This window comes from Aspergillus wentii (genome assembly GCF_001890725.1).
Source record: "Aspergillus wentii DTO 134E9 unplaced genomic scaffold ASPWEscaffold_4, whole genome shotgun sequence".
NCBI lineage: Eukaryota > Fungi > Ascomycota > Eurotiomycetes > Eurotiales > Aspergillaceae > Aspergillus > Aspergillus wentii.
Window position 1 is genome coordinate 1580009 of NW_024467835.1, and position 23493 is coordinate 1603501.

General features: G+C 51.1%; 9 protein-coding genes across 9 annotated transcripts; 5 read left to right on the forward strand and 4 right to left on the reverse strand.

Moving 5' to 3' along the window:
• Positions 1–2146: 2146 nt before the first annotated feature.
• ASPWEDRAFT_112224 (ABC transporter ATP-binding protein) lies at positions 2147–6172 on the forward strand (the record flags this gene model as incomplete). Its single annotated transcript, XM_040828311.1, has 1 exon — positions 2147–6172. One exon carries the CDS (start codon positions 2147–2149, stop codon positions 6170–6172), a length of 4026 nt encoding a protein of 1341 aa, XP_040688901.1.
• A 1662-nt stretch (positions 6173–7834) lies between these two features.
• ASPWEDRAFT_501109 (putative Rho GTPase activator Rga) lies at positions 7835–11926 on the forward strand. Its single transcript, XM_040837384.1, has 6 exons — positions 7835–8210; positions 8271–8301; positions 8377–8910; positions 8983–11133; positions 11192–11290; positions 11346–11926. Exons 1-6 carry the CDS (start codon positions 8130–8132, stop codon positions 11843–11845), a joined length of 3396 nt encoding a protein of 1131 aa, XP_040688902.1. The 5' UTR covers positions 7835–8129; the 3' UTR covers positions 11846–11926.
• On the forward strand, positions 11927–12618 carry ASPWEDRAFT_501110 (uncharacterized protein). The gene has a single exon (XM_040837385.1). The coding sequence runs from the start codon at positions 12007–12009 to the stop codon at positions 12487–12489; it is 483 nt and encodes a 160-aa protein (XP_040688903.1). The 5' UTR covers positions 11927–12006; the 3' UTR covers positions 12490–12618.
• ASPWEDRAFT_27891 (DASH complex subunit ASK1) lies at positions 12592–14046 on the reverse strand (the record flags this gene model as incomplete). Its single annotated transcript, XM_040833060.1, has 4 exons — positions 12592–12728; positions 12798–13731; positions 13794–13900; positions 13956–14046. 4 exons carry the CDS (start codon positions 14044–14046, stop codon positions 12592–12594), a joined length of 1269 nt encoding a protein of 422 aa, XP_040688904.1.
• A 407-nt stretch (positions 14047–14453) lies between these two features.
• On the forward strand, positions 14454–15723 carry ASPWEDRAFT_40406 (uncharacterized protein). Its single transcript, XM_040835314.1, has one exon. It carries the CDS (start codon positions 14747–14749, stop codon positions 15518–15520), a length of 774 nt encoding a protein of 257 aa, XP_040688905.1. The 5' UTR covers positions 14454–14746; the 3' UTR covers positions 15521–15723.
• Positions 15724–15952: 229 nt separating this feature from the next.
• kat1 (putative 3-ketoacyl-CoA ketothiolase (Kat1)) lies at positions 15953–17806 on the forward strand. The gene is made up of 4 exons (XM_040835315.1): positions 15953–16252; positions 16303–16483; positions 16545–17121; positions 17185–17806. Exons 1-4 carry the CDS (start codon positions 16182–16184, stop codon positions 17610–17612), a joined length of 1257 nt encoding a protein of 418 aa, XP_040688906.1. The 5' UTR covers positions 15953–16181; the 3' UTR covers positions 17613–17806.
• ASPWEDRAFT_501033 (putative zinc metalloproteinase) lies at positions 17465–18949 on the reverse strand. Its single transcript, XM_040837382.1, has 2 exons — positions 17886–18949; positions 17465–17822 (listed from the first exon to the last, which is right to left on the reverse strand). The coding sequence occupies exons 1-2, from the start codon at positions 18820–18822 to the stop codon at positions 17776–17778; spliced, it is 984 nt and encodes a 327-aa protein (XP_040688907.1). The 5' UTR covers positions 18823–18949; the 3' UTR covers positions 17465–17775.
• Positions 18950–19077: 128 nt separating this feature from the next.
• On the reverse strand, positions 19078–19940 carry ASPWEDRAFT_111448 (putative mannosylphosphate transferase (Mnn4); the record flags this gene model as incomplete). The annotated part of the gene is made up of 3 exons (XM_040828247.1): positions 19078–19141; positions 19200–19627; positions 19692–19940. 3 exons carry the CDS (start codon positions 19938–19940, stop codon positions 19078–19080), a joined length of 741 nt encoding a protein of 246 aa, XP_040688908.1.
• Positions 19941–20760: 820 nt separating this feature from the next.
• hsp88 (Hsp70 chaperone Hsp88) lies at positions 20761–23267 on the reverse strand (the record flags this gene model as incomplete). Its single annotated transcript, XM_040828185.1, has 5 exons — positions 20761–21048; positions 21110–21421; positions 21480–22926; positions 23035–23066; positions 23193–23267. The coding sequence occupies 5 exons, from the start codon at positions 23265–23267 to the stop codon at positions 20761–20763; spliced, it is 2154 nt and encodes a 717-aa protein (XP_040688909.1).
• Between the last annotated feature and the right edge of the window lie 226 nt (positions 23268–23493).

Sequence of the window (23493 nt, forward strand, 5' to 3'; positions counted from 1 at the left end):
TCCATCCCATTCAGTAGCTTCGGGATGGAAGGAGCCGTGATGAGGATGGTGGCGATGACGGATTGACAGGGAGCTGCTCGTTATCCCAAATCGGGAGATTTATTAAGCCCTGCGGCATGGAAAGACGGGGGATGAGTCGATGACGGACAGGAGAAGAAAAGTGAGAGGGTGACACCGGAAAGACCGGAGGACTATACTGACTATAGTAACCAAAGTCGATAGTCGTATCCATCTCGGGGTGGACGACCGAGTGTTTTGGATAGGCCGACGATCGGCGGCGAATAATAACAGGGCGTTGGAGGCAAATCTGATTAGATGCTGATCTGATTAGATTGACCAGCCGGAGGATTCGTGATGTGGACATTTAATATTGGATAGTGGTCGTGCTACTCGGTAGCAAGGACTAGTTGGCAGAGCGAACAAATATAGTCCTGGACCGTGGAAATGAAGTCATCCGGACTAGAATTTTGGAATGGTTCTGGTTTCTGTGCCCAGATGCTGCCCACGAGAACCCACCGACGATGAGGTCTGTTCGCCTCCTTTCTTTTACTTTTTTTTTCTTTTTTCTCGTTTCTTGATTGCCCTTTTTTGTTTCAACCCCCACTCTATGATTTCTTTTTCTTCAGATGCCGATCCACGCAGGGTTACTGCCTCAGGTACTTGAGCCAGCAAGTCCCTGACAGTAGTGAGCGACAGATGACCGCGATCGATCAGATTAGATAATTCGACTACGTACGGGCTCCATCCATTGAAGAACCGGTTATTAACTAGACGGGCTAGGATGGCGCCGCACTGCGCCTGAATCATAACCGAGGCTCCATTATTATTATCTGATGATTCGGAAATCCAGCGTAGGCTTGGGCGTGTTTCAGAGTCTGTGGGAGCAGAGTCAGTTGGACGTGCCCGAATAGGCAATTACAGGGGCGTGGATGGAGGCAGGAACCGCCGGTGTGCGTTCCTACGCGAGCAGGCAGCGCTGTGATTGGCTGGGCGGGTTATCAGATGTACGTGAAATTAAGGTCCACACCGTGGCTGGCCATTAGGTAATACCAACATCTGATAATACGGTAATAACGGAGCATCAGATAATTCGTCCCACACACTATAATTATTGTCATTGATCACTACTAAACACTCGTCCATACTCTTATTGTACACACTGTAGGTACACACTGTAGGTATCTAGATACCTTAAGTCTGTAATGTATTTTCACTCCCACTTTATATTCTGCAGCTCATCGTATTCTCTCTTCCCCCCCCACTCTCTCTCTCTCTCTGCTCCCCTGCCAAGTGGAGATCTTCCTTGAGGTACTTGGTCGTTTTCCCATTCTCCGCTTTTTTTTTTTTTTTTTTCCCTTCCTTTCCATTCAATTTTCTTATGGCGTCAACCAAAGTTGCACGTTCGGGCCCAATTAATCTTTGGAGGGCCGCAACCGGAGCCACCGCAAGATGGCCAATCTCTCCCTTTCTGGTACTTAGTCCTGCGCTGTTAGGATCCGTTTCGTTGCATTTCGTCTTTCTCGTCTCTTTTTTTTTTTTTCCTTCTCTTCCCTTCCCTTTTCTCTCCCTCCCCTTCCTCTCGTTTCTTCCTCTCCTCACCCATCTCCTAACACTCTTGTCGTATCATCTCTGGTGATGCTTCTTGAGGGGTTCTGTCCAGAGTGAAGCGCCCTCACTCCCCATTGTGTTGATCTGATTGCGGGGGAACTCCATTGAATCCCTGGCTTCATTTCGAGGTCATCTGGAATGCTAGTGAGCCTGCCTCGAGCTCTCTCACCAAAACTCTCTAGAGCACGGTCTCTCTTTTGAACATTCTCAATCGGACATCCTGTATCACCAAGAATTCGAATCTCTGTGAATTGATCCACTTAGCTCTGCAGGGTGAACTCGTACCCCGCAGTTCCTACTCGTATTTCTTTCTTCCCCTCTCCGACTCGAATACCCTTCCGAATCATCTATAATGTCGCAGTCTGAAGTTGCTGTCGACGGGCAGAAGTCCTCCAATGGCTCCCAGAAAACACCTGTGGTACGTTTTTGGTCACAACCCCCTTTGTCGTGGTTGGTCGGGTAAAGTTTCAAGGAATGCTATATCGCGGAGACTGGATGAGAAAGAAAGAATAAAACGAAACTGACCGCTTCTCTTAAGATGGGAGCTTTGAAAAAGTGCATCCCCACCAAAGAAGGGTGGCAGAGATGCTTCACCTACGCCCATCTGCTCTTTTCCCTGGACTACACCAAATTGGACGTCTTTCTGATCGTGTGCGGCACTTTCTTTGGTATCGCCGCTGGTGTGCCTTTCCCCTTACTTGGTATCGTCTTCGGTGACCTGATCAACGACCTTAACTCGACGACTTGCGATTCCGCAAGCTCTGGCGGCGGCGGCGATCTCTCGTCGAGTGTGCGCACCAAGGTCTTGTATGTCATCTACATCACCATCGCCAACTTTTGCTTCATCTACATCCATACCAGTTGTTGGTGTCTGGTCAGTGAACGTCTGGCCCGTCGCTACCGTCGCCGCTATTTTGAGGCTATGATCAAGCAGGAGGCCAGCTTCATTGAATCGCTTCCCGCCGGTGATGTCTATTCGCGCATGGTTACCGACATCGAGGTTGTGCAGTCGGGTACCTCTGAGAAGGTCGGCTTGGTCATTTCCACCATCTCGTACTTTGTCGTTTCCTACATCGTGGCTTTCATCAAGGTCCCCAAGATTGCCGGAATGTTGGTCTCAGTCGTGCCGTGTTTCTTCGTCATGTCCCTGGTTGGAGGTCACTACATCAAGAAGTTTGCCGGACAGATGGGTGAAAAGATCACGGCGGCCACCTCCATTGCCTCGTCCAGTTTGTCGCACTTGATGCTGGTCCAGGCCTTCAACGCCAATGACCGCTTGGAGAAGCGGTTCGCCCAATACCTGACCGAGTCCCGTGTCTCCTCCGTGAAGAAGGCCACCTCTCACGCTTGCCAGCTGGGTTTCCTCTACTTCGTCGCCTACTCCGCCAACGCTTTGGCTTTCTGGGAGGGTGCGCAGATGATTTCCAAGTCGGTCGCCGGTGAAAATGGCGGTGTCTCTGTGGGTTCCGTCTACACAGTCATCTTCGTTCTCATCGATGCTTCTTTCATTCTCAGTCAAGTCGCTCCCTTTATTCACGTTTTCTCCGCTGCTGCGGGTGCGTCCGACAGACTGTTGGCAATCATCAACCGTCCCTCCGTCATTGACGGAACCTCCGACGAGGGTGACAAGTCTGCTCCCTTTGGAGAGGCGGATATCCGATTCGACGACGTCAAATTCACCTACCCCTCCCGTCCGGATGTGCCCGTGTTGCAGGGTGTCAACTTCACTATCCCCCCTAAGCAGCACACTGCAATTGTTGGCCCCTCTGGTGGTGGCAAGTCTACCGTGGTCGCTCTTTTGGAGCGCTTCTACAACCCGAAGTCGGGTGACATCTGGATTGGAAACCAGAGGTTTAGCGATTTGAACGTCAAGTATCTGCGTGGCAATATCGGTTTCGTGCAGCAGGAGCCCTCGCTGCTCGACCGATCTATCTTGGAGAACATCGCCTATGGTCTCGTCTCTTCTTCGGCTGAAAAGCACCAGCATCTCGCTCCTTTCATCCTGGATGGTACCCTCCCCGAAGTTGCGGAGAAGATACGTTCCGGCGTCTCTGAATCGGAAGCTTTGGCTGGATATGACCCTGCTGTTGCTGAGATTGTCGAACGGGTAAAACAGGCGGCCGCATCCTCCAACGCTCTCAACTTCATTGAAGCCCTGCCTTACAGTTTTGCCACAAGTGTTGGTACGGCAGGAAACCAGATGAGTGGTGGCCAAAAGCAACGTATCGCCCTCGCCCGTGCTCTGGTCCGAGAACCCTGCCTGTTGATTCTTGATGAAGCTACTGCCGCCCTCGACTCTACTAGCGAACAGCTGATCCAGGCTGCGCTGAAGAAGGTCTCTGAAAGCGTTACAACTGTTTCTATTGCACACCGTCTGGCGACTGCCAAGGAAGCCCATAAGATTGTTCTTGTCCGACAGGGCCGTGTCGCTGAGGAAGGATCTCACGCCGAACTGATCGCCGCAGGCGGTGGTTATGCCGAGATGGTGCGACTCCAGAACCTGGGCAAGCTGGGTCCCGAGCACATGGCTGCGGCCGAGGACTCGATCCGCAACGCTGCTCCGGAAAGAGACCCAGCTGTTGAGGCTGAAAAAGAAGCTCTGATCACTGGCTCTGACGTCACAGAAGATTCTGTTGTCGAGGCTGTCAAGCCATCGGAAAAGAAGGACGGCGACGACAAGGACAAGAAAAAGAAGAAGAAGTACAGACGCTCAGGATGGTTCACCACCAAGTATACATTTTCCTTGATCCGACCCAACATCATGTTCATCCTGGCGGGTCTTCTCATGTCTGTGATTATTGGTGGCAGTTACTCTGCCGAAGCTGTGGTCTTTGGTCATACAGTGGGTAACCTGAGTCCTTGCAAGGGGGCTGACAGTATCGCCCACAGCGGTAACCTTTATGGATTGCTGTTCTTTATTCTTGCCCTGGTGGAGTTCTTCGCCAACGTATTCAGTGGCTGTGCCTATGGTTGGGCCGCCGACAAGGTCCTGTACCGTATCCGAGTCCTGTCCCTGCGATCTCTCCTGGGACAAACCATGGAATGGCACAGCATGGAAGACCGCACCCCGGGAACGCTGATCACCTACATCACCGGTGATGCATCCGCTCTGGGTGGTATTACGGGTACCACTATTGGTCTTTTGTTGGCCACGGCCGTTAACCTGGTGGCCGGTCTGGTCATTTCCTTCGCCATTGCTTGGAAGATTACTATTGTTCTTTTGCCAACTATTCCCGTCCTGCTGGTTGCGGGTATGATGAAGCTACGTGTGCAGGCCAAGTTTGCAGAGCGCCACCAGAAGGCGTTTGCTAAAGCTACGGCCATAACCGTCGAGGCGGTAGACAATATCCGGGCTGTTGCTGCGTTCTCGCTGGAGAAGCAATCGTATGAAGTATATGGCCGGTCGCTGCAGAAGCCGTACAAGGAAACCATGAAGTCGATTGCCTCTGGTAATGCGTGGTTGGCCTTGGCGTTCAGTATCAGTAACTTTGTCTACGCTCTGGCTTACTGGTGGGGATCCCGGCAGATCGCCTCGGGTCTGTACTCGCAGACACAGTTCTTCATTGTCCTGCCCGCGCTCCTGTTCAGTACCCAGTCGTGTGGACAGATGTTCGCTCTCGCTCCGGATATTTCCAAGGCTCGTGTGGCCTCGTCCAACATTGTGGATCTTCTCACCACCCGGTCTGCCGAGGAAGAACTGGCCCCTGGCTCCTCGCAGAGCTTCAAGCCCTCCAGCAGTCTCCTTGAGGAGAAGACTCCAGACGTTGAGGCCAGCGCAGAGAAGCAGTCGTTCACTCCCGGTGTGCTGCCAGAGAACGGTATTGGTGCCCAGCTCCGCGAGGTCCACTTCACCTATCCGTCACGACCGGAGGCCCCCATTCTCAAGGGCCTCACCCTGGATATCAAACCGGGTCAGTTCTGTGCGCTGGTCGGTCCCAGTGGATCTGGAAAATCGACTACATTCGCCATGCTGGAGCGGTTTTACCGTCCATCTTCAGGTGCGGTCGTCATTGACGGTGTGGACGTGACGCGTCAATTGGGCACCGAGTTCCGCGACGATATCGCCCTAGTGCCCCAGGAGAACGTCATGTTCGAAGGATCTGTGGCCTTTAACATTGGTCTGGGCGCCCGACCCGGCCATGAGCCCAGCCTGGCCGAGATCGAGGAGGCCTGCAAGATGGCCAACATCCACGATGTGATTATGGCACTGCCGGAGGGATACGAGACAATCTGCAGTCACGACGGAAAGCAATTCTCCGGTGGACAGCGACAGCGATTGTCGATTGCTCGGGCATTGGTGCGGAAGCCGAGAATGTTGCTGCTGGATGAGTCGACGAGTGCGCTGGACGTCGAGTCGGAGAAGCGCATCCAGGAAGCGCTGGCGACGCTGGCAGGACGGACGACGATCGTGGCGATTGCCCACCGATTGAACACCATTCACCGGGCGGATCAGATCTATCTGATCGAGAACGGACGGTGTGCGGAACAAGGCACGCACGACGAGTTGATCCAGAGAAGTGAGATGTACCGGACGAGTGTGATTCACCAGTCTCTTGAGACTTAGTTTTTGATTTCTTTGATTTGAAAAGAAGAAAAAAGATTGAATAGATTTTTTGCATGTACATGGGATAATAATAATTGTGAGGCGTTTGGAATAGAGCATAGAATCTCTGTTGTTTCGAAATGTGGTGTAACATCATGTGACCTGACGTACTTTTTGTAGTGTGTGCTAAGTCTACAGATATTAACCATAATTAGTGAAGAATAGCATGATCCAAATGATGATAATAAGCATTCAATCGCCACTGTCCTCTAGCCTATGATATTCACCATCAGACCACATGGCCTCTGCTGGCCTGATACTGATAGCTGTCGAATATCCAGACTGTCGCGATGCTGGCCTTCCGGGGGTCCACCATGATGAAACACTCCACATTGTTTGATCTCTGGAATCTGAATGAGGGATCTTCTCATGTAAATAATGACACCGACTCCTCGACTCGCAGGGTTGATAATTGGTATCCCGTTGATGGCACTGGGATGGGTACTCCTTAATCCTCGTGGTTGAATCGAGAGGTTCGTGAGCCTCGTATAGTTCTCGAGGCACCAAAATAGCATCATGTTACTATTCATACATCCAGACAATCCAAATACTTCCAATTACGAATCATCGTGTCTCCAACTGCTCCTTTCTTAATTCTACGGTTATTACCATCGTAGCCTCTGTTGGTTTCACCTCGAGGGGAAGTCGAGCCGTCTACCTTATTGTCTGGCTGTCCCTCTCTGGCTTTCACCAACACCAGCCATTCTTTCATAATTCTTTCTCTCCCTCTTTCTTCTTCTTTCTCTTTAACACCATCAATATCATCTCTATCCTCATCCTCTTCATCTTCATCTTCATTCGTAGTGATCAATCTGCTGCATATCCTCCCCACCGATCCACTCCCGCTGGCCACCGCGCCCGAGTCTATCTGAAACATCGCTTCTCCCTCTCTTCTCCCTCTTCTCTCTTCCCTCGCTGCCTTTCTCTTTCTTTCTCCTGATCGGCTTCGTCCAAAGCTCTGCGTTTCAACTGATTCATTATTGAATCTTTTTTCCCTTCTTCTTCCTCTTCTTCTCTTTCTCTTTTTTCTCCCCTCTTTCTTCCCCTCCCCTGAGTCCGAGTCAGCAACGCATCCTGCATCCCGCCCTAGTCCACGGTGCTTCTCCTGCACAGTGCATCTCTTGGTACTTTCTCTCCTCCCCTGCTCCCTGCTCTAGATCCGGGGTATCTTTGTTCTTTCTTTTGTCCTTTGGATGTCATTCACCATGTTCATCCTCATCTGAACTGCTTAACTGACCGGGTTGTCTGCTTTCTTTCTTCTTCCTTAGGCCCGCTCGACGTCTCCTTGTCTCCCTCTACGAACTCCCCCCCCCCGCGCCGCCACCATCAACCACTGATCACCACCACGGCCTCCACAACTTCGTTTTTAAATTGCGGCTGTTCTCCTGCTCTGCGCCTGTCGGAGCCAATTTCCTCATCTATTAGCGTCTCCCTCGTCCATTGCCGTCGTTTTATCGCGCGTCAATTTGTCTTACTCCTTCCTCCAAAGCGGGTCCCTACTTGACTTTCCACCTGGCACCAACGCAAGCTCCACGCTCAACAGAATAACCCACCCCCCCTCCTTTGTCCCCCATTCTTGCATCCAGACCTCGACTCGACTTTCGACTTGGTTATTCTCCTTTTTTTCTTTTTTCTTTTCTTTTCTTTTCTTTTTTTTACTTGTCTTGCCCTTGGTCGTTTCGCCTTCTTTACTTTTGTTATCCGGCTATTTTCTCCGATTCACCCTGTCGGATGCTCTGCCAGATCGCTCCCGTTCCCCTTTCTTGCGCCTCCGAATCGTCGTCTCAGTAGCATCGCTGGCCCGCTACCGGGCGTTCGACACCTTGGGGTATCTTGGACAAACAACAGCTAGCTACCTCTTCCTCTCGCCGTTTCCCTTCATAATAAAGTATCGGGTGCTTGGTCGGTGAAGGTCATCATGGAATCACCGGCTGTATATCCGCCGGATTCTCCTTTGGAGCAGGATGATGTTCCTTTTCCTTGCAAGGGTTGTGGAGAGGTATGATTATGGTTTAAATTGGAATCACAAAGGGCAAGAGCTGACGGATTCCTGTTACAGATTCTCGAAGAAGGCAAGGCTTTTGAATTGGGTATGTTTGTTCGATTGGCATCCTTTTTTTTTCCCCTTATAATGGCACTTGGATAGTGAACTGACAATTGTCTAGCGGGCAATCGATGGCACATCGACTGTTTCCGTTGTAGTACATGCGCCACCCTTCTGGACTCGGACGCGCATTTGCTGCTTCTCGGAGATGGCTCGTTGATCTGCAGCAATTGTACTTACAGTTGCAGCTCATGTGGAGACAAGATCGAGGATCTGGCCATCCTCACTGGTGACCAGGCCTTCTGCGCACAATGCTTTCGATGTCGGAACTGCAAAAGGAAAATCGAGAATCTACGTTACGCTCGAACTTCTCAGGGTATATTTTGTATGGATTGTCACGAATCTTTGATGCAGCGGCGGAGGAAACGAAACCGCGGTGTCGCTCCTAGTAGGAAACATCCGCCTGGCGTGAAACTCGACAAGTCCCTCCCCTCGCTACCCCCAGAAGACCCCGAATCTCTCTCACGCCCGGCCGATGATCCTGCCGCCGACTCGTATGCCGACGCTACAACAGAGGTAGCCTCCCGCGGTGCGGCGCCTGCCTTGGATGCCGGAAGGGTTGACCGCTCGGCGCACCGCCAGTCTACTCATCAAGGTGAGCAACCTTTCACATTCAAATTAATTTCGAGATCGAGTAGGGGGTTAATTTATGATTGTGTAACTCCAGATGACCTCATCCTCCCGTCGAGCACTTACCGAAGCAATCGCTATTCCGTGATACCTCGCGATACAACAGAGGCCGATGGTGGTGGCGGGGAACTACTCATTCCTCTTGCATTCGACCCCGCTGAGGAACATCGATCTTCACACCCACAACCGCCACAGCATAGCAATGAACCTAACTACTTTAGCCATAAGCCTGCTGGATCCTCGCAACCCACGTCCGAAGTTTCGTCGCCCCATATTGCCTACCAGGAGAAGGGACGAGAGCGCGCCGACATCGATCCGAGCCGTTGGCGTCAGGAAGTTGGTGCCGCAGCAAATGGGACTTCTGCTGATAAGTCTCGCGCACATAACCTGGATGCTTTCAAAGCCCATGATGTGCACAAGACTTCCAAATCAAGCTCTGCCCGTAGCTCGAGGTCCGACCTGCCATTGACCAGTTCTTTCTCTACGCCGAGCCCCGAGAGTGTCGAATCGACCATCCGCAATAAGGACAGCTCAACAATCGATTCGCGGAGGTCGACTGCACTTGATAGCACTGCTACGCTTCCTTCTCGCCCATCCCATGAACTTCGTAAGCTGCATGAAAACAATTCCATGGATTCATCACGCTCTTTCCCGTCATCTGCCACAAGCATGCAGCACCCCCCTAAACGAGGAGACTCGCTGGAGAGTAAACTGCACCAGATCCCAAGAAAAGAATTGGGAGCATCCCCCCGTTCGCAGTCAATTAGCGAAGGCGAGGAGTGGAGTGCGCGCTCAACTCCTGCCTTGGGCCAAGATGGCTCATCCACATACACGTCTGGTACTGGCAAGGCCACCCCGAGACTGGGTGAATCTCCACGCATCCCCCGCAGCGATTTCAATGCTGAGGCATCGAAACCGCATGCCCGCAATGAATCTGTGAATACCCTCCAATCAGACCCTTATCGCCCGGCTGAGCGTGCGGCCTCTCCGTCCTTGTTGCGCTACAGCGTTGGAGGAGACTTGTCCATGGATGAAGATATGATGCGACTAATGGGCTCGGACGATTCGCAAAATGGTATCACCAGCGAGTCCTTTTTGCGCCGTGTCTCAAACTCTGTACGCCACGGTCGCAGTTTCAGCGACAAGGGCTCGCGCCTTTCCAGAGATGCCAAGTGGCCCAGGTCCCCCGTCAATGGAACAACGCCCATGCAGGACATTGGCAGTCCATCCGCCACGGGCTCTCCTGAGAACCGGACAGATGATGTGGCATGGCTTCGCAGCGAATTGCGCAGAGAGCGCCAGCGTGTCAACGAGAAGGAGCAAAGGATCGCCGAGATGGAAGCCATACTTAACGCGCAGGCGGATGTCAAGCAGGTCAACACAGAACTCCACGAGAAGCGGTCCACCATGGTTGTTTTGGATGCGAGAAAGGAGATTGTCATGCGGGAGCTTGGTGTGCTAACCGATCACCTCGAGGCCGAGAAGCGCGGCGGCAGCGGTCCTTTGGATCTCGGGAAAATCACAAACCACGTCCTGCGGGAGTTTGTCGAGTCTATCCAGAAACTCAAGGACTCGTTTACTCCGCAAATCGAGGATCTTGTTCAAAAGCGCAACGACACCGCTGAGGAGCTTGCCAACCTGAACAGGATGAAGGATAAGAGCTTCCAGGAGTTCGAGCAGCTGTCCTCCAAGAATGCACAACTCGCCGAATTGAACAACCAGCTAGTCCACCAGATCCAGGAGCTCTACAAGGCAAACTCTGTCGATGGCAACCGTGGGGCTAACGGTCTTGGAATCTACTCTCACAGCAAAGAAAAATCCATGAATTCCATCGATGCCTTGAAGCCCGCTGGGGACCTCGCCAATTCCATGTCTGCCAACATCTCAGAGGAGGCTGAACCGGCCACCATTGTTCCCGGCCCTCAGGTTGTCAGCATCCGCAAAGGACAACCCCGCAAGTTCAACTGGAAGAAAGGAGGTCAGAACGTCGCCAAGGGAGTCACAAAGGGTCTTAAAGGTGCCTTCGGATCAAGCGACCAAGATCCTACCCCTGGTATTCCGCGCTCCCAGACCCAGGACCCCAGCCGTCCAGGATTTGGGTTCTTTGGAGCCCCGAGAAACAAGCAGGCTGGAACGAAAATGCCCCAAACTGATAGCGTTCCAGTCTTGACTGATGCTACTCCTGCTGGTATGTATATTCTACTATCTATATGGTTACGGTCACTGTTTACTAATCCTTTTATCAGGAGGACTTTTTGGCACAGATTTGGAAGCACGCATGGAGCACGAGAAGAGCATCATTCCCGCTATTATTACCCGTTGCATACAGGAAGTTGAATTACGAGGTGAGTTCTGGCAAGTTTCCTGTTTCTTTTGACTTGATGCTGATGGATTTCTCAGGAATGGACATGGAAGGAATCTACCGTAAATCTGGTGCAAGCTCAGCTATCCAGACTATTCGTGAAGGGTTTGAACGATCACCTCAAGATTATGATATCTCAGACCCCGATCTTGATATCCATGCCGTGACATCGGCTTTGAAGCAGTATTTCCGGAAGCTGCCCACGCCTCTGATTACTTACGACGTTTACGAATTAATTATTGACACTGGCGACATCACCTCACAACAAGCCCGCGTTGAGGCCCTCCAAAGGAGCCTTCAGGAGCTGCCGCGCGTTCACCAGGACGTGCTGGAGTTCCTCGTCTTCCACCTGAAGCGTGTGGTTGAGCGCGAAAAGGAGAACCTGATGACTAGCCAGAATATCGCTGTGGTGTTCGCTCCGACTATCATGAGACCAGAGAGTCTGGCCCGCGAGATGACTGATGTGCAGAAGAAGAACGAAGTCTTGAAGTTCTTGGTGGATAACTGTCAGGAGGTGTTTATGGGTATGCAGGGTTAAGTTCGATTGGATCTCGCCCATTTCAGGGATGTTGGGTCCTCGTCTTAATATCTACCCCTTTGCTTAATCTTTGCCATTTCTTTTCCTATGCCATTGCATTTCACATTGTTTCAGGTCTGGCTCGCCTTGTTTGGCGCAACGGATTGGAAAATTTGTCGTTCATGCCGTGTTTTTTTCTCCCCAGCACCTTTATCCACAATACCCTTCCCTCAACTTTGCGCCAAAAGGCACAGTGTACATATACCATGACGGCGTGGCTGCTTCTTGCTCTACCCATCATCTCTCAACGTCCCTTCCCCCGTAAACCCTCTATCCATAGTCAGCGCTTCACGCTTGATACCCCGTCATGTCTCTTCCCCCCCCCCTTTACAATTTTCCGCAGGTTCGAAGCTAGTCATACATTTTGTCTTGTACGTTTCCACTGGGGCACTCGATGTTTTTTTGCGTATTTGGATGTCAAGAAATACCCATTTCCCTTTTTCTACCATTCTCCTCTTGTCCGAGAACATCTTGCTTGTGTATCTTGCTCTTGCTCTTGCTCTTGCTTGAGTTCAGTTTCTTTCTATCAAATTTGGTTTATCGATCGATCCATCGAGCGGTCATCGGCGTTTGTTTTAGTATTTGGCTATGGGGAGATGAAGTAGAAGTCATGTGATTGTATGCCATAGATGTCGCGAAAATCTAAATGCATTTGGAAGAAGTACGATGTGTTACAAAAGTATACAGGGTCCAGCTTTCAAATCTAATTAGAAAGTTTCATCCTCCAATCGCTCTACCCGTCGAATTACGCTTGGACTCTGGTCATCATTAAAGTCGTCTGTGATGTCCTCTGCGCCGGCAGTGGTGAGTAGATCCGACACGATCCGCTTGGAAGCTTCTTTGGCTATTCATGGGAACAATTATCAGTATTTAATGGTGTAAAAGTGAAGAATAAGTATCAAGAAAAACTTACCTGGTGTCTTCATGAGTCGACTCTGCGGGATGTGGAATTGCATGGTCTTCGGAGGACTGGGTCCAAAGTCCTCGTCATCATCATAATAATCGCCAGCCAGTTCATCGTCACTATCCCAAGCTGGCTGTTTCCCGCTCCCTTTCGCTGGAGTGAGCACGCTCATGCCTGGCTTGGGGGTAATGCGCAGATTAGCGCTAGGGCGGCGCTTTCGACCTGTTCCCGGAGTCATAGCTTTAGACGGCGAGTCGAAGATTTCGGCGTGCAATTGGGGAGCCTCGGGCTCGGGACTGGAGATGGGCGAGTCGTCGAAGGTGTATTTCGAGGTTGTCGCTTTCGGGGTGATGGTGAACTTGGACCGGTTGTTGCCATAGCTCTTTCCGATGGGAGTAGCTTGCACACGATATGTTCTATCAGGCATTTGATGCATGACGGGATTTTCGTGGCCGCGCTGGGCGGTGGAGGGTTCGTCGTCGTACGAAACAGGGGGGACAAATGGCGAGGAGGACATGGGGGTATCGGTTGCATGATGGGAAAAGCCGTGGGATCTTTGGTAGGGTTTTCCGGGTGTGGTAGGAAGGGCTGAGTCTTCGAGGTCGAAGGGTACTTCTGTCTCGTTGATCTGTTGTTTCAAGGTTTCATAGGGGGAGTAGGGGAGCGAGGTTGAGGTGTCGTCGTCTTGATGGTGTTCGTGCGAGGGTGCGCGCGGCGTACTATGCGATTCGAGGGTAAGGGAGGTGAGGTCAACATCGTCTGCTTTTTGCATACGTTCGGACGAGGGTGTTTCATAGGACGCGGTCTCGGTGAGGTTGCTCTGGTTGATGTTCGACGAGTCCTCTTCCATGGCGGTCTCTTCCTGTACTGTATCCTCGTTGGGTCGCTCCTCGTATCCGGATAAGGAGACATTGGCGCTCGCTTCGAAGAATTGTTTCCAGAACTGCAAGGATCAGTAAGCTCATTGTTCGTTTGAGCTGTAAGTATGGGTGCAAGTCAACGAACCTTTGCCCCCTCCCAGACATCCCTGGAATGCTCTGCGTACTGCTCAACGACAGGCAAGATGCTTGTAGTCACGATCCGATGCGCCTGACTGAAATTATGGTCGATCTCTGCGCAATCCTGGTTAGCAATTGCTTGTCTTGACTGGGGTCATAGTTTATTTACCCTGCAGCGTGAGCGTGATGGATTGCTCCAGCTTCTCCAGCTCCTCTGTGAGCGTGAGAGGGCGCTGGGCGATAGACGAAGGACGAGACATGTTGGACTATCGCAAGACTGTTTGGATAGTTGTATTTGATGGTTATCCTCGATGAAGCCGATCGTCAGGCCGTTGAACCCGTTGTTGACGTTGACGCGGCGGGGAAACATGGGATGCCGAAAGCGGACAGGAGTTAGGGCTGCGGATAAGGGTTGTATCCGTCACGTGGCGGCGCAGCGGGGCGGCAACCTGTTGGAGATGACGCCGACATTCTTCCTTGCTGGCATCCGTATAAGAAACCAGGCAGAAGAGAAAGAAATCACAAGAAATCAAAATAAACCAGGGCTGGGGATATTGTCACGATGCCTACCCCCGTTGCAAAGGGTAAGTTTCTCTTTAATTCCAATTTCTATTCTACTATTGTCTGAGTCATTCGCATCTCATCCATACTACTTCATCTTCCGAGTCGGCCGGGCGGTGCGCTTATCAGTAGATCATTTTCACGTTTTGAATATCTCGCTTTGGAGATGCGCCTGGGGTGGCTGATGGAATACGGTATATTGGCTCTTACTGACACTCCGTCCCAGGGCTTATCATTACTGTATCAGCCCTCGTTGCCGCTGGTATTGCGGTCTACGAATCTCCTCAGTTCCGACAATGGATAGACAACTCTCGACGAAAGCTTGCGCTGGCTCTGCACAACCTTGGTGATGAGATCGAGCCTCGCGATTCTACCTCCCCGCTTAGAGAAGACATTTCAATGTCCGAAGAAGTTGGGGAAGCGGCTGAGGAGCGAAGGCGCATTGCCCGGGAGGAGATTCAACGGCGGAGTGTATTTCTCGACGCACGTCGAAGGAAAAGGACTAGTCAGCCCGGCTCGTTTGATAGCCTTGTCGACGATGAGGGTCGTCTGCGAGACCTCGATATTCTCGAAAAATCCACCGATGCGCTTGCAACCTCAACAGCTGTGGATCTGGCGGCATCGCAACACGTTCAGAGGGGCGGTATCTCCGCTAATCACTCGGATGAGAACCAAATGCTAGACACTACCGATAGAGATAGACTACATATTGACATGCCATCGCCTGGGAACCGTTCAACAACCCTTGTCGATTTAACACCTACCTCCGAGGTTCCGGACCATGGTAATTCGCAAGAGATCGACCAATCAGGGTTCTTTTCTGTGGCATCTCAAACAGACTCATTAGCATCAAGCCATACAGAGGAGCAATCGCAGGGGTATGCCCATGCTCATCCGGATCCACCGAGCAACGAAACCCATCAGGATCTTAGATCACCATTTGCAGATCTGTCCGACTTGGGTTCCGAAAAGTTCACGTCTGTTCACGAGACACGGCCAACAACGCCATCCTCCGCTGACGGGAGTTTCAGTCATGTGTATGAAACTGCCGAAGATGCATCTTCAGATGGCACATTGAGTGACCTGGGGCAAACCACTGGGGGCGTTGCCACGCCGGCTAGTTGGTCAGAAGTTGGTAGTGTAATCAGCGATGACGATATCCACCATTTGTAATAGAGCTTTGTATGCTTGGGTTGGTTTTTTAAACCCGAGAGACAAAGAATGCTTTGCTATCGCGTTGCTTCACTTGGCTTTGATATGACATTAGGCGTTATGGGCTTCCTTTTCGTTATTTCGGGTCATTGCTTGAGAAAGATTGTATATATAGTACTCAGTAGTTCACGCTATACTCACCTTTGCTATTTCATTATTTCCACCTCAAATGATTAATCGTAAATGATAAACTAGCATCTCGGCTGTAAATCATCAAGTGCTAGGTACTTGTGTTGTCACCTGCATGCTGCGGGGGCAGAAGTACAGGGTACCTCAGGCGGAGAACAAAATGTGCCTCGGCAGTTGCTCGGTTGGAGAAGAAACGGCCGTCTTTTCCTGGATGACAACTAACTACTTACTCCTATCTTCTCCTCCACTTTTCTTCCTCATCATCACTGCTGTATATTCTCATCAGGTGAGTATATATCTTCATATCTACAAGAATCTTTTCTCTCTACCTGTTCGGTCGGTAGAACACCGCTGTGGTTGCTCTCGAGCTTTCCCCGCACCTTTGCTATCGCCACGAGCTGTCGTCACCAATTCTTCTTTTCCCTCTTTACAGCAAATACCAGTCATATCAATTTACTAATATATATGACCAGCACTATTACTAGCACGCACAATGGCCGCCGACCGTTTGAGCTCGATTCTTAGCCACCTGAGGCCTTCAGGGAGCAATGGACTATCAACCATGTAAGCCCGCTTTTTAGCCTTCAGTGACGGTCATTCTAATGCTTGAATAGCACCCAGAAAAACCCAGATGATGTCGTGATTACCCTTGCTTTGCGAACGCCCCTGGCCAAGGCTGTCAAGGGTGGATTCAAGGACACGGAGCTTGACTACATAGTTTACTCGTTGCTGAAGAAGACGCTGGAGCAGTCGAAGCTGGACCCGGCGCTCATTGAGGATGTCTGCCTGGGCAACGTAAGCTTCGCCCCCAAACATGTTTCCTGAGGCCTGCGATTCTTAACTCGTACTTGTATAGGTCAACGACGGCAAGGCCGCTTACCTCGTCCGCGCCGCATCCCTTGCTGCCGGAATCCCTCACACTGCAGGCGGTTCCTCTGTAAACCGTTTCTGCTCGTCTGGTCTGAAGGCTGTTCAGGACATCGCAAACCAAATCCAGCTGGGTGCTATCGACGTTGGTGTGGCCCTCGGGGCTGAGCTGATGTCTGCCGGCGGCGACCGATTGTCCCGGCCGTTCAACGAGGAGGTGCTCAAGAACCAAGAAGCTGCTGATTGCATGCAGCCCATGGGCCAGACTTCTGAGAACGTTGGCGCAGACTTTAATATCTCCCGTGAGGCACAGGACAAGTATGCGGCCGAGTCGTTCCGTCGTGCTGAGGCCGCACAGAAGGCGGGCTGGTTCGACGATGAAATCACTCCCATCACTACCAAGATCAAGGACCCCAAAACTGGTGAGGTGAAAGAGGTTACTCTCACTCGCGATGAGGGGGTCCGATACGGAACCACTCCCGAGTCCTTAGGCAAGATCCGCCCTGCGTTCCCTCAGTTTGGAAACAGAACGACCGGTGGAAATGCCAGCCAGCTGACTGATGGGGGTGAGTACATCCCCTTTTTTAAAGCAACCTAGTGAGAAAACAGTGAAAACTAACTTTGTGTAGCCGCTGCCGTTCTTCTCATGCGCCGCTCCAAGGCCATCGAGCTCAACCAGCCCATCCTGGCCAAATTCTGCGGCGCCACTGTCGCCGGTGTGCCCCCGCGTATTATGGGAATAGGCCCCACGGCTGCCATCCCCAAGCTACTGTCCAAATTCAACTTGGATAAGAATGATATCGACATTTACGAGATCAACGAGGCCTTTGCCTCTATGGCTGTGTACTGTCTGAACAACCTTGGTTTGGAACACGAAAAGGTCAACCCACGCGGAGGCGCCATCGCCCTCGGTCACCCTTTGGGAGCTACAGGGGCACGCCAAATCTGTACCATTCTTAGCGAGGCACGGCGAACCAAGAAGAAGGTCTTGGTGACCAGCATGTGTATCGGAACTGGACAAGGAATGGCAGGATTGTTTGTAAACGAGCAGGTTTAATTTGTCAGACTATACTCAAGTCCATTCTATATATGGGTCTATATTTGAACAAATGCACATAGTATTATAATATGTTGTCCGCAAGAATAAACCTTAACCCCAAAAGAGTAAACTATCATACCATGTCATATCTCATAAGCATATTCAAAACCACCTAGATGTCTCACTCTTCCTGTTTGCCCTTGTCCTTATCCTTTCTCAGCCTCTCTTCTGCCGCCCTGGCCATCATATCTCTCCGACTCTCAGTCCCAGATCTAATCTGCTCTCGCCCACCTCCCACTGCGTCCTGCCTCGGCCCCCCAAGAACAAACTCTCCACCTGTCCATCCCCGCTCATCGATCACCTCTGCATCTTTCTCCGCCTCCCAATCATCAGGGTTGTAAAAGTCCTGCTCTGTCACCCTCCGTCCACCATGCTTCCAGTCTGCCGCATCAACCTCCTTCTCGATCTGCGCCGTCAAGTTCCAAAAGTCCCGATCATGCTCACTAAACACACAGTGCGCCAGTTCATGGCATAGCGTTTTCCGGATGGTGCGGTAATCGCGGTACCCATCATAGGCATCCGTGCGCAAACGCAACTCAATCACCTGGCCTTTGTTCCGGTTCAGACCTAGCGTCCGCGAGTCCATCGTTGTGTGCTCGGCCGGGTTCATTTCCGTCAGCAATGGGACGGAGAAACGGTGTTTTGCCATCGAGGCGCGGATGCCCGGGTCATCACGAAGACGGGCTAGGAACTCGTGTGATCGTGACGGATTCGGGAGGTAGGGTAAAGGAAGCAAGCGGTGGAAGGTGTAGGAGTCGCCCGAGTCAGAGAGTGTGTGGATGCCGCCGCTGCGTCGGCTGGGTCTGCTGGCGGGTGATGATGCCGCTGAGGCGCGCGCGGCAGCTCGCGCTTCGTTTCTTCGTCGGGTGTCAGCGAGTTGAGTGTTCAAATCATTAATTTCCTTGGCCGGGCTGCCGAGGAGAGTGATCTTTAGCTTGGGGGAGTCGAGTGGGATGATATTGTCCAATCGGGTGGCGGGGAAGGGAGCCTTTTGCATTCCCGGTTTTGGTGCGATGAGTAGCTTCTGATTCTCAGGAGGGATGTGAAGAGAGGTGGCGAGGAGGGAAGAGAGGTCTTGAAGTGTTGTGTCTGAGGAGAGATTGAAAGTATGGGGTGTTCCATGGTGGTGAACGGTCAAGTTCAGCGAATCGGACGTCATTGTGTCCATTTTGCTGATGAAACTGTTTTGAGGCTTCTCAGATACAGCGATGCAAGAAGAAAGAAATAAGCAGAGAAGCAGAGCAGAGATGAGTCCAAAAGCAAAACGCGACGGACAGTTCGATCGACTTCCACGGCGATTGCGTTTGTCAGCCGGAGATAACGGATAAGACCACGTGATATCACCAACTTTTGCCTCAGGCACAAAGGGACCCTGAAGATCGACCTGGGATCGACACACCTTAATGGAACTGACAGCAACAAGTCATCCAGCAGCGTTTCTGCAACCATTTCGAACCCATTCTGCTCGATCCGGGTACCATGTATGGCTGCAAAAATAGTCATTTCGTGAAAAAATCATGGCTGAGGTAAACCAAAACTACTCACTTGTGGAACTTCGTCGCCACCCAGGCCGTTTCGTTGTATTCCTCTATCAGAACTGCATCATATCGAAAAGGCACATGGGCTGAGCTACCCTCGAATGTCGTTTTGCGGAGCGGAAAAAGGTCCTCCGTTCGATATCTGTGGAAGTTCTTACACTGCCATATATAAGGCTCTTCCGGAATCGTTCTTCTGAGACCAGTGATGTCGACATAAAGTCCACTTCCAATGTCAATCCATCGGGCATCGATTATATTTAACCCCAAACCTGTCTCATGATTTCGAGCCCAAGGATTAATGTCAAGCAAGTATTTGCTCTTCACGCTTGAGTCTGCAGCGCTGTATTCGACGACAGTCTGGTTGAAAAGATCCGCCAGGTGGATCAGCGTGGTATCTGATACCTGGGTGTCAACATCCCAATCCCAGGGGAGCATCTATAAAAGCCCTCAGATGTCAGCTGCGAAGCATGAAAGCGATTACACATCAGGTACCTCCTACCTTGCCATTCCACCACCAACCCAGAAGAGAACCATGTGCAATCCATGTCTCTAAGCCATTCTCGTCGAAGAAGTTTAGATACGCCCGGACCATCCTCGTTATGACCTCCGCTTTCTTCTCATCGTCAAGGATGCCATTGAAAAATCGAGCGTCATAGTGGCCTAGGGTATCGTTGGAGCCTGGCTCATAGAAGTATTTATACTCTGCCGATGTGTTGAGGCCGTATTCTTGCCAAAGATGGTCATCCATGATGATCTGGCCATCCACGTGGTCCATTGGGTATCTCGAAGTTGCTACTAACCATACTGCAAATATAATAGTTACCAGGTCCCAAGGGTCCATTTCATGTGTGGTTGGCTTCCTGTATGCTGCGCTTCAACATTGCGTCTTAACGATGAGACTTCTGGGCACTGCATATTTATCACTGTCAATAAGTACATCATAATTGTTTCATATGCACCAGCGGTGTAGGAATCATTCTGACAAAAACCGATCCACGGAACCATGAGCTAAATACCCTGTGATGCTCGGTCTATCCATGGCCCGTTAAAGGCACCCAGAACATTCTTCTAGAATAGAATGGAGAGTCACAGATTGGAGAACGAGTGTTATGCTAGGATGCATTAGTATTTACTGTTTGTTTACTTGTCAATGCTGAAAAAGGCTCAAGTTAAAGAGCAAAGAATTTGTAACTTTTCTCTTCCTAATAATTAAGAATTTCTATCCATATCTCATCACGCTCTAGATCTTTCTTTTCTCTTTGCCATCATTGCAAAGATGAGATCTCTTTGCTTCCAATTGTCCTCATTTATCATCCATGCACTCATGAAGCGACCTCCTAACCTAGAAGGTCCCAAAGTCGAAGGGGTGACAATAAAAAATAAAAAAACAAGAAAGGGAAATTTGCGTTCTACATCATAAAAAAAAGTGAAAGGGGGAAATAATGTGCAAAAGAAGGGGGTCAAAATAATTCGATTTAGATCGTGACCGTTTTGTCATCAACCTGCACATGCGAGGTGCAGTGTGCGCAATAATAAATCAATTGAGGGCCTCTTCAGACGTGAGGCGTTTACTGCTTCTCCTCAGCGGGAGCCTCACCCTCGGCCGGGGCATCCTTCATCTCTGCATCGGCCTGGGTCTTAGCATCCTCCTCAGCCTTCTTGGCCTCTTCTTCGGCCTTGCGCTTGGCCTCATTCTCGGCAAATTGCTTAGCGACCTCTTCCTCCTTAGCCAGGCGCTCGTTCTCAACCTTGTCCTTGTGGCGCTGGATGATGGGGCCGGAAATAAACCGGATCTCGTCCATCTTCGACACGTAGACGGACTTGGTGGTGTCTTCACCATCCTCGTAGAGCCAATCCTGGATCATCTGTTAGTACGAGTTTTCCAAACACTTAGAAGAGAAAAACAAGACGGCTTACCTCGAGGTCGGTCAGCTTGGCGCGCAGCTTGTCCTTCTCGTCGTCACTGGCGAATTCGGCGTAAACACCGTCAATCTTGTCACGGAGTTCGTAGATCGAGGCCTCAAGCTCGTTCTTCTTCTCGTCGGTCTCCGCAATGAGCTTGTCTTCCATGTACATGGCATTCTCACGCTCAGTCCAAGCTTCCTTGAGGGGCTGGTCATGGGCGGTGGTGCCACTAGAGATGGGCAGGTCACCCTTGCGGACCTGCTTCTTGACCTTGCGGGTCTTCTTGGGCTGTTCATCGCCGTTGGCAGCATCGGTGTCCATAGCCTAGGAAAAAATCAGTATTAAAATCGAAACCTTCATAACACCTGGGATTATAACTCACCTCACCGTCCTTCTTCTCGCCCTCCTCGGGAACGGGCTCCTCGACTTCCATGTCCTCAACGTAGTATCCGGACTCAACGTTCAGGATACCGTGCAAGTTGAGACGGGCCTTAAGCTTGCAGATCATGAAGTCATCGTTGGAATCAGCCTTGACACCCTTAACAGAGAATCGGCCAACCCAGGGGTTGATCTTTCCGGGAAGCATATCAGGCTTGGCATAGCGAGCCTCGAGGTCGAAAGGCTGCTTCCGGTAGAAGGTGAGGATCTTGGTAGAGGGCATGACATTGCCACGGTTGAAGACAGTCAAGCTGGTGTCTTCGTCAGGGATGTCGGACGACTGCTCCCAGGTGAACTCGATGGGGTAGTTCACAATGTCGTGCACGGAGAAGTCACGGACACGGAAGACGGGAGAGAGAATGGCGCAGCTGAAGGCACAACCGCGAGCAATAGCCTCATCCTGGTTAAGAGTGAACGAAAGGGTCTTGCCAAAGAACTTGCTGATGGCGTCCTTGATGGCGGGCACACGAGTGCAGCCACCAACCATCTCGACGTGGTCGATGTCTTCGGGCTTAAGCTTGGCCTCAGCGAGGGCCTGTTCCAAAGGAACGGTGACGCGGTCCATCAGAGGCTTGATCATGACCTCCAATTCCTCACGCTTGACGATGGAACGAACATCAACGTCGTCCATCAGGGACTCGATGTTCATGGGAGCAGCAGGGTTGGCCGACAGGACCTTCTTCATCTTCTCGGCAGCGGCGAGGGTACGGGCCCAAGCCTTAGGGTTTGTGCGGACATCGATCTTGAATTGCTTCTTGAACTCTTCGGCAAAGTGCTCGGTCAGAGCATGGTCGAAGTTACGACCACCGAAGTGACGGTCATAGGCAGTGGCCTTGACGTTGAGCTCACCCTTTCTGAACTCAACAACCGAGGCAGTGTAGTCACTGTGGCCGATGTCGACGAACATGATCCGACGGGGCTTCTCCTCGGGGCCGGGGAGGTCGAGCTTGGTGATACCATATCCGAGAGCGGTGGCAGTGGTGTCGTTGATGAGTCGCAACACCTGGAGACCGGCAATCTCACCAGCATCGATCATGGCACGACGCTGAACATCTGTGAACCAAGCGGGAACGCTGATTGTGACGTCTGAAACGGGGAGTTTCAACTCCTTGGAGGTGATATCTCTGATCTTGGTCAGGTACATGGCGACCAGCTGGGTAGCGGAGAACTTCTCCTTCTTGCCCAGGTAGGAGACCTCAGCACCGGCCTGGCCATTGACGTCACAGATAGTAGCGGTGTTGAACTCCTGTTCGAGCTGAACATCGGGGTCGCTGAAAGAGCGACCGATAAGGCGCTTAAGGTTGCCGACCGTGTTCTTCAGGTTCGAGGTCTCTGCTGTCTTAGCTGCCTCTCCAAGAGCTCTGCTGCGGGCGTTGAATCCGACCAAAGACCTGACAAGAAATACAACAGTCAGTTATAACTCAACAGCTTCTAACTATCGCGATGATGTGGCTGATAATCCATCGTAAAACAAAAGAGAATGAAAATCTTCAACATACGGAGTTTGTCTGTTGGAAACTTCATTGGCGATCTAATCACAGTATTAAAATTTCAAGTCAGCGAAATATGTCCCTGATGATGAATTGGAAAGTCGCAATAGGAGCAGAGAAGTGGAAAAAGCATTGGGCTGCTGAGGGGCACATTTATATATACGCACAATGTCGATACCCTTGTTCCTGGCAACACCGACCTTAGTGCTCTGAGCACCGAGATCTATTCCGACGACAGACATCGTAGGAGATTTAGGTCGTAAAAAGTAAAACGTGAAATAATATCAAAAAGAAGGAGGGGGAGAGGGAAAGAGGTGGTGAAAAGACGGGGAAGAAAAGAGAGCGAGAATAATGATTAAGAGGGGGAGAATTTGCAAGGCAGCGCCACTATTATCGGGCGGTGATAAACGGCGGCAGATGTGGCTCAGTAGTAGGGCCAGCGGTCAATCAAAGTTTTCTTATTCTTTT